This window comes from Euphorbia lathyris, chromosome 2 (assembly GCF_963576675.1).
Source record: "Euphorbia lathyris chromosome 2, ddEupLath1.1, whole genome shotgun sequence".
NCBI classification, from domain to species: Eukaryota; Viridiplantae; Streptophyta; class Magnoliopsida; order Malpighiales; family Euphorbiaceae; genus Euphorbia; species Euphorbia lathyris.
Genome location: NC_088911.1, coordinates 83,860,337 through 83,870,685, shown reverse-complemented (window position 1 = coordinate 83,870,685; position 10,349 = coordinate 83,860,337). Strand labels below are relative to the sequence as shown.

The following is a 10,349-nucleotide window of genomic DNA, read 5'->3' as shown; positions in this document are numbered from 1 at the left end:
CTGCTCTACCACATCCATTAGGTTTTAATTAATTATTTTTTTGTTGATACATGTTAATGATGTTGTATGTTGACTACATCACCTGTCAAAGGTTTTTTTTTTCTTCTTACTTTTCCTTATTTTTTTTTAAATGAGGAAGCAAAATAAGCCCCAGAGGCTGCCTGTAAAATTAATTTGACACATGATGTTTGATGTATTCAGAAACATCAAGCCTGATAATTTTGTTTTAACAAAGATCAAAATTTGGAGGATATATCTCATAGACGTTTGGGAGTTGAAAATTAAAATTTGACCAAATAAATAGAAAGGCTAAGTTGTATATTGCTGATCTAATCACACAAAATCTTTTTTTTTTTCATTTTAATTAATCAAAAGATTTCATCATGTAATAAGATTAGAGACTATCAAAATAAAATGCATGATACAACTTAGATTAGAGATTTCATCATGATACGATCTTATTGACTTCGATTACCAGTTAAGAGGTTGGATAAGTAGAGACCTGAATTTGCATTATAACCAAAAATAATTCATTAAGCTAATATTAGAGGTTCAATAATCTTAGAACGCAATCAAGAATTCGCACAAACTACAAGGAGAATTTGGAATATAACATTTCCAGATTAGCTTATGAAATTTAGTAAGAAAATAGAATATAAATTTTAGCACAAACTCAGTTAACAAACCCAACCTTCCAGACTTCATGGCGCAGTCTATAACTGCTATATCCTGGGACACAGATACTTATTCAACGAATCACTTTCTCAAGTATTTCTCAGTAGCAGATATCCTCAATTTGGAGATCAGTGTGACAGAAAGTATAACAAAATTGAAGAATTCAATAATACTATGCAACTTGTATTTCAATGGGGATTCCATTTCCCCTCTCATTATGTCAAGAAAAATTTAAACTGAATGTGCAAAACAAAATCTAAGATTCACAGCAATCCACCACCTGTCTTATGAAAAAAAAAACTCCGGCCTCTGCAAAACTGGAGCGAGTATATTTGTCAAGTATGTCTTTCCAGGAACTTCTCTATCAAGACTGAGAATGTAGCAAACCCAGCACAACCAATACATGTTGCTTTTGCACCACCTAGAGACAATAATAGATTCGACATGTCATATAATGTTTCAGTGCACAAAAATATTACATATAAAGCATTACGCGGTAGCACGAGTGAAGTGAGGCGGTCCCTAAAAGAAGATAAAAATATATACAAAAACAGCATTGAAGTTTCCTAAAATGAACATAAAATTTTATAAATTATAATTATCAAGCAGAATTCTTCTTCAAGGTAAAGGCTATGCTTACTTTGTTTTTAACAAAGTAAGCCTTACTTTGTGTGTTTTCACCATTGGATTAATTTTCTAATCCATTATCCAATGGTGAAAACACACCAAGTAATGGTACTTTGTCAAAAACAAAGTAACCATAGAAGGCACCTCTTCTTCAATATTAATCATTTTTTTTACTTATTAAAACTTTTTGCTTTTTTTTTTCTTGTGTTTTCTAGTTCTCTATGACACAAGGCGCAGCATTGAAACTTCACAAGGTACCTGCAGAGTGTAGTTGTTTTTTTCTTCAAAGGGACAAACACATATTTTTGTGAAGAGACAAGCATGTCTTTTTTTCACCCGAAAGCTGTCCTACAAATAGCTTTAATTTGTTTGGAAACTAAATATATATTTTGAATACAAAAAAAGACCTTAAACTCAATCATCCCTTTCCAACACTCCTTTAATAACTGATGTTTCCTTTTCATCAAAATTTTCAACAAGAAGCCAAACTATACCCAAGACATGTTTTTTTTTTCTAGTCTAGTGCTTGGCCTCAAGCACTCGGCTAGGCAACACCTTATTGAAGGTGCCTTGTCTACCGTGTTGGGCTGACTCACCTGAGCGCCTCTTTCAGCTTTTAACAACACTGTATATAGTGTAAACCACAATGCAAAAGAATCGGTTAGCATGTTATCACTAGCATGTCATGGCCAAATGAGTTCGACTGCAGTTTATGATCCTAAACAACAGCCCCACTTAGAGTGGGTTTGGCACAAAGGATGGAGGGGAGAGGAGGGTTGCACACAAGGAATCTAGGTACACACTTCAAAGATGTCAAGAACTAATAAAGCTTCTGCTTTCAATAGAATGAGAAGAAATTAATCAGAAATGCCAAAAGCAATTTGCATTTAATTTCTGATATTTTTTAATGTTCTGCTTAATTGGACCAATAAAACAAGGGTAATTAATTTATTAGTCCCTATATTTTAACAAAACACACTGTTTAGTCCCTGTATTTTCAAAAACACATGATACAATCCCTAACTTTTTTCCTAATGAACTGTTTAGTCCCTAACGTTTTTCTCAGTGAACTGTTTAGTCCCTACCGTTAGACTCTCATGAAGATTTTGTTAGTCAATTTGGATTTGCGTTCTTCTTTTTCTTTATTTTCCTTTCCGTTACACTCTAATGCATCTGAAATCAACTTTGAGTATTCTTCTTCTTGATGTTCTTCTTAATCATTCAAATTCGTAAGCATTGGATCTGTTCTTTTTCTTGTTCTCCATACAAATAGCTTCTTTTTCTAAATTGGATTTTCTCTTATGAAGTTCGAAGGTAAATAGTAAAGGGTAATTTAGTCATTTCCGAAGTCATAAACAGTAAAAAATCTAAGAAACAGACGGAAGGACTAAACAGTTCACTGAAAAAAAAGGTTAGGGACCTTACCATGTGTTTTTGAAAATATAGGGACTAAACAGTGTGTTTTGTCAAAATATAGGGACTAATAAATTAATTACCCATAAAACAAATAAGGCAAAGGATAAATGCCATCAAGATAATTTGAAGATGCCAAGAATTAGTAAAGCTTCCACTTTAGATAGATTGAGAAGTAATCAACCTTAAATGCCAAAAGCAATTGACTTCTAATATCTTTGAATGTGCTACTGCTTGAGTGGATTGATAAAATAAATAAGGTATATTATTGGCCTAAACCATACGCAGCCCCCTGAACTCGTCAATTTTGGTCATTTTGCCCCCTGAACTTACGGGATGACCTATTTGCCCCTTCAACTATTTAAAAGTGGTATTAGCAACCCCCTATATTCATTATAACGGAAACAAAATGAAGTTTCAACATTAGTACAAGTGTTCATGGAAGTATTGGAACCAGCTTGCATATATGTGACCTCATTTGCAGCTTCTTTTAGTAATGCACAACCTATATGCAATTTTTACAAGAGAACTTGTGTACTGTCTATATTAACCTCATTTGCAGCTTGTTTTAGTAGTGCACAACCCTTTTTATTATGAACTTGGTGCTTGCAATGAGAACAAGTCATAATTGTTCCGTTATAATGAAAACAGGGGTTGCTAATACCACTTTTAAATAGTTGAAGGGGCAAATGGGTCGTCCCGTAAGTTCAGGGGGCAAAATGACTAAAAGTGACAAGTTCAGGGGGCTGCGTATGGTTTAGGCCTATATTATTCAAGGGAGATTACAACTTTGAACAGTGTGTTGTTATTTTGTTTATCAGCCATAAAATCTTATCAAGTTCAATAATTTAATAGGAACCTTCAAGAATCCATATTAACATGAAGTAATGAAATCGTACAATTCATTCTATTATTTGATGAGTAAGTAAAGGCTATGCTTACTTTGTTTTTAACAAAGTAAGCCGTACTTTGTGTGTTTTCACCATTGGATTAATTTTATACTCAATCATCCAATGGTGAAAACACACCAAGTAATGGTACTTTGTCAAAAACAAAGTAACCATAGAAGGCACCTTGATGAGTATAGCAAATAAAAGGCCAAAGAATGACAACAAACAAGAATGAACAAGCACATATTCAGTGGCCAAGTAAAAAGTTAGTTCTTTCCCACACTTATTGAAAGCTCCAAGCACCAGATGCATGCAAATAGCAAATGCAAGTCCGGGGAAAATACATTTAAAACCATCAAAATGTATTGAACTCAGCTCTTAAAAGACCAGAGACATAGGAAAGAAGCTTAAAAACAGAATATTACAAAATTCACACTCGTTTGTTCTTATATATTTATCATGATATATTTGAAATATATTATTATCTTATAATTCAGACAAAAGGCTTGTTATTGCCCTTAATTTCCTCTTCAGAATTTATCAATTGCCGACAAGTTCTTTTATAAAAACCACAAATTGCAAAATTATTCCAATGCCAGAACTAGGATATTCCAGAAAATATGGATCAGAATTTCAGGTGTCATTTACTATGCGTTGAAATTTCTTTTAAAATTTAATAAGACATCCAACTTTAAAATTCGAATATATATACATATTATTAACTCGGCTACAAAAAATCTATATTTTGTAATGGCAATTCTACATACGGAACTTGATTGATGATACATGATGAAGAAGTTAACAGGAGTATTCATCTCCAATGTTTTTCCAGGGTTTTTCTTTTTTCTCAAATGGCAATGGTGTTTTAGCTATTCAAAATTAGTACCTTATCATGGGAAATTTGCCTCCAAATTAACACCAGATCAAACAGTTGGCAACAAGTCCATCTTAAGTGAAGAAAAAAAAAACAAATCTAAGCAACAATAACAAAATAGGTTCAATTAAGATCACAAATTAAGATAAATATTTTGAAATCTTTCTACGGTGAAGTGCATAAGTAATTCCATGGGTCCTTCTTCTCTCCCACATCCTCAACCTCCCTCGTCATACAATCCTCCCCATTCTTTTTGCCTAACCATCTATTTTTTGCTAGATATATCATTTTCAGTAAGAGCTGGATCTTATGAGAGAACTTCATTTCTCATTTTGAATACTCTTCAAACATAGAACATTGGATGAAAACAAGTAAAATATTACCTTTTATGGCCAGTGTACCTCCAGTTACACACCCAGCAATCATGGTGTTGTTGATGTCATGCTTTGCACGTGCCTTGACACAAAAAACAAGCTTTTAAATTCCTAAATTAACAATTCAAAGTACAAACTCAAATGTAAATATCCGTTGTATGCATACCTTTTCAACAGTACACTCAGCAGCAGAGAAAATCAATCCCATAACTGCAAATGTTTTACAATGACCCCAACTCCTTTGCCCCATTTGTTTTGCAGTATAAATGAACTGCTCCTTTCCACTCATCGTATCTTGCATTATCGGATTATCCAACGCACCAAGAAATAGGCCCATGAACAACCCAAGTCCACCCCCTATAGACATTTTCATAACACAAAAACACATTAAATATAAATACCCAACCGAGCAGTCAAGAAACAGCTTGGTTTTGTAGCTGCGAAATGACAAGTAAATATAGGAATGTTGAGAGCAAAAATATGTAGAGCATGCATACTAGAGAAAAATAGTGGAAACAAATCAAATTACAATCTTTACAAGAGGCTAGAACTTTATATCATCAAAATAACTCTCTTTCCATGCAACTCTTATTTTTCGAACAACAAATGCACCCACACATTTCTAACTCTCCATGTTCCCACACACAAAGCCTCAATAAGAATAATGAGCAAAATGAATCATCAACTAAGTGAACTCTGCTTCAGAGGTTTGATTATTTGAGAAGTGACAGAGTTAATCCATTTCTCAATCTTAATATCTGAAATTGCGAGTTAATAACTTCAGCTTTCAGTTCTCATAGTGAAGGACGGCCTGGGGTTTTCCCTCGATCTTTTACAGAAAAGGGAAATCGTGGTTGAAAGACCATTGGTTTCGCATTCAATCCATACAATAGTTGTCAAAATGGACGGCACCCCTGCTTGGTATCGTCTTAAGCTGTACCCGGAGGCCCAAGCCTACCCGCACTCCCCAACTACCTTCATCTTACTCTTCTTGAAATAGAACTCACAAGCGGAACAAAAACATAATCGGGAAAGAAAGGAATCCAATCCACTCATTACTACCCCGCTGTAAGTACTTACTTAGCTTAGAATTAGAAAGTCGACGCAGAAGGTACAAAAATAAAAGGAAGAAGAATAAGTTCACTCTCCTAAATAGTACTCTTTTCAGGGAAGAAGTCATAGCAAATTCGAAGCTCTTTCTTTCGCCTTCCGTCTCCTCCTTGATTTCACCATTCCAATAAGTGCCACGACCGGATAATAGAACTACAAGACAACTCTTTAGGATGTGCTTCAATGGAGGTTAGGGACATAGTTGTCAAATCGAGATTCGACTCGTGAATCGAAATCTACATTTTGTGAACCGTGACTCGTGAATCGTAAGATTCGTATCAAATTCATAATATTATAAAAATAAAATATTTACCATGTTGAACTCAAAATATTATCAAATATTAGTCTAGAAACGCAATTTTAATGTCAAAAAAGAAATCATATCAACCAATACTTACAATTCAAATCTAATGCAAATGCAATCCTAATAAAACTAATTCACAAATCCCGTTTAATAACTTAGGGGAGATGGAGAGTTTGAACTTCTTACTCTTTTTTTTTGTCTTGTTGTCAACTTGATAACGATGGAATGAAACTAGTTTGATTTGACAACTTGATAAATAACAATCGGACTAGAGGATAGTGGATTTAGTAGTTATTATTGTTGAAGTTTTTGATGAACAATGGTGAATATCCCAATCGAAATAGAGCTGAATCGACTTGTATGATTCGAATCGCAAATCGTAGGATTCTGTTGATTCCGATCGTGAATTGTAAGATTCTAACATCAGTGGTTAGGGAAGATAAAATAATGGGAGGCAGGCGAAAATAGTTAACCTCCAACTCCCACCAATTTGGTGGGGCTTAAAATGGAGGTCTTTTAACCTCCAATTAACCTTTGAAAACCCTCCCCTCCTAATAGATAATTAACCTTTCACTGTTTAACCTTCAAAAGCCTCCATCCAAGCAGACAATTAACTTGAGTTAAAAACAGCAATTGGTTGAAGATTAAAAGGTTCAGCTTTCTCATCCCATACCTTTTTCTTGAGTAGGATATAATAATAATAAAAGAAAATAAGAAACATGAGCAACGAAATCTCTGAACAAAAAAAGCAAATTATTGCAAAGGAACCTAATCCAAGGAAAAAGAAAAAAAAATGGAGAAACTTAGCCTCACCCATTACTCCACTAGCAACACTGCGCATAGCACAATTATTCCAAACTTCTTGGGCGCGAATCTCTTCCATAGTAGGCATTCTAAAAGGAGGAATCTCAGGAGTCGTAGCCTCAGTTTCATTTGAACTTGAAGCACCATCTTTCGATTCAATGGGAGGAGTACTCATCGATAGACAATTGGTGCAATAGAAGTAAATGTAAACAAATAAATAAATAAAGTTAGCAAGGGAAAGAAAGTACACAACTGAGAGATAAGAGACTGGCGGCAGCAATGGAGGTGAAGATGAGGGTGAGAAGCAATAAGTTTGATTACAATCTCTCTAAACAATGCAGATAAGAATTCAAGAGGGAGAAGTAGAAAAACATAATTCGAATTAAAAGTAAAGAATTAGGTCTGGTGAAAGAAAAAGTGACTGGACACGGAAGAGAATAAGCAGATAGGGGGCGAGAAGCAGAAGCAGAGGCAGAGGCGAGCAGGGGAAAGATGAACAAGATATTCGTATTTTTATTAGGGTTTTAATACTGTAAGAATTTCCTCGAGTGTTTGCTTCAATTTCATAAAGGCATAATATTCCTTTGCTCCCCCAACTAAGGATTCAAAATCTACATCCTAAACTATTAAAATCATTGAGCAGATTTTGAACTAACCAAAACTCACCAATTGAGTCCTTATTTTAAACAAAAATCATTAATTGAGGCCTCATCAAAAATCATTCTTCCAGACTCTATTTTTCAAATTCATTTTGAACCAACGTAGAGATGCTTACAGTTTATATCAAATAGTCACAGTTTCTGATTTTAGGATAGAATAGAGACTCAATTAATGATTTTTCCTTAGTTCAGAGATCTGATTAATGATTTTGATAGTTTAGAGTTTTAATTTACTTTGAAACTTTAGTTTAAAGACCCAAATGGATGTAACGACTTTCATAAACGAAATGATATACACTATTTAGTTGAAATAAGATAATAAATTACAGTTGCGAATTATTTCTTTATAATTTTTATAAATACATGTTTTGTATTAAATATAAATATAGTGAAATAATAAAACTGAAATAAAAAATAGTGAGATAATAAAACTGAAATAAAATTAATTAAAAACTAATTATATTAAAATAATTAAAAATAAATATTAAATTGAATAGGGAGGTCATGGGAACACATCCGAGTTTTGTGGGGATTTTTCTTTCTTCTTTAATGTAAGCGCATTGTGCGCAAATTATATAAAAAAAGTAAAAAATAAATAAAATAAAGAATGTATAAAAATAAATTATTTGGTTTTATAAAGTTTTATATTTCAAAACATATCAAACATAGGCACTAAATTTATTTTGTTAGTAAAGGCAGGTAATTTGGAGAAATTTTACAGTACAGTAAAACCTCTATATAGGAATACTCTATATAGGAATAACCTCTATTTTGTTATAAAAAAACTCGGTCCCAACTTGGGCCAGTCATAAATAGGAATAACCTCTCAAATGTTATTTGTTATACACTTTTCAAGTTCCACCTTTAGAAACTATGTCTCTATATAGTAATAATATATATATATATATATATATATATAAAGAATTCAAACTAAATTATAAAATATTTAAAAAAAAAACTATTGAAATTATGTATGAGTTGGAAACACAAACTACAACTTGAAATTATAAATATTTAGTATTCTCATTGATATTTACATTTTTCCCATAAAACTCTTTCAATTATCTATATATTTCAAACCTAAACTCTAAATTGAAATTCTAAATATTTAATTTGTTCTATTAATGTCTATTGTTATATATTATATATAAACTATGCATGTTTATGATAAAAATTTAAAATTTTATGTGTTGAGAAATTTTATTATACCAAACTCTATTTAGTAATAACCTCCCAATTGTTATACAAATAGTCCAGTCCCAAGTGTATTTCTATATAGAGGTTTTACTGTACTTTGAAATTATTATTCTCGACCAATTAAAATTTATATGAGCATGATTGGTAGAAGAAAAAATATATATACACATGTGTCATGCATTGATTGGTAGAGAGTATTACTCCATGAGTACCTTAAAACTACTCGATAATTTGAGGTGTAGTAGGATTGGTAGAAAAAGGTTGAGGTATAATATTGTGATTAGGTAGTAGAAAAATAAAATTAAATTCTAAAAATAAATAAATAGAAAGACAAAAAAATTACCTCTTTTATTTGACCAAAAATTATCACGTCACCTTCTTAAACATTGTTAGTCAATTTGAATTATCTTTGCTCACATAATAAACCTCAATTCTCGTGTTCATCACGTTTTGAAACACAGGACTGTGTTTAAAATTTATTGAAATCACATGGTTTGTTTTTGTATTTTTTTCTAAAAAAATTGGTCAAAATTACTTTTTAGGGTAAAAAATAAAAATAAATAAATATAAGGATAAAAAGTGAAACTAATTTAAAGGTGCAAAAGTACTATAATAAATAATAAATAACTAATTTTTATTTGAGTATGATTGGTGGAAGAAAAAAAAAATATATACATATGTCATGTATTGATTGGTAGGGAGTATTATTCCAGAAGTACCCTAAAACTACTCGATAATTTGAGATGTAATAGGGTTGGTAGAAAAAGGTTGAGGTATAATATAGTGATTAAGTACTAGAAAAATAAAAATTAAATTCTAAAAAGAAATAAATAGAAAGACAAAAAATTACCTCTTGACTATTTTGACCAAAAATTATCACGCCGACTTCTTAAACACTGTTAGTGAATTTGAACTATATTTGCTCACATAATAAATCTCAATGCTCGTGTTCATCACATTTTAAAACACAGAACTATGTTTGAAATTTACCGAAACCACATGGTTTGTTTTTGTACTTTTTCTAAAAAAAAATGGTCAAAGTTACTTTTTAGGGTAAAAAATAAAAATAAATAAATATAAAGATAAAAAGTGAAACTAATTTAAAGGTACAAAAGTATTATAATAAATAAGTATAATGATAAAAATGAAAATTTAAAAGTAAAAGTAAAATTTAGTTAAAAAAAGTTTTTGAAACAAAATAAAATTTAAAAAGTAAAATAGATATTAAAGTATAATTTTTCGAGAAGGATAAATTATGTATAAGATAGTAAAATATGGGGAAAATAGATAGAAAACTTTAGATGCGAGATTAGATAAGTTTCAGGTAAATTTAAAACTAAAAAAAAGTTAATAGAATGATTGTATTAATAAAAATACACAAAAAAAAAAAGAAATTGAATGAAAACTCTTATTTTTCTTATC

General features: G+C 31.5%; 1 protein-coding gene across 1 annotated transcript; it reads right to left on the bottom strand.

Annotated features, from left to right (window-relative positions):
* Window positions 1-601: 601 nt before the first annotated feature.
* LOC136218765 (mitochondrial import inner membrane translocase subunit TIM22-4-like) lies at window positions 602-7,620 on the bottom strand. Its single transcript, XM_066005854.1, has 4 exons — window positions 7,081-7,620; window positions 5,020-5,210; window positions 4,863-4,935; window positions 602-1,096 (listed from the first exon to the last, which is right to left on the bottom strand). Exons 1-4 carry the CDS (start codon window positions 7,244-7,246, stop codon window positions 1,011-1,013), a joined length of 516 nt encoding a protein of 171 aa, XP_065861926.1. The 5' UTR covers window positions 7,247-7,620; the 3' UTR covers window positions 602-1,010.
* Window positions 7,621-10,349: the final 2,729 nt, after the last annotated feature.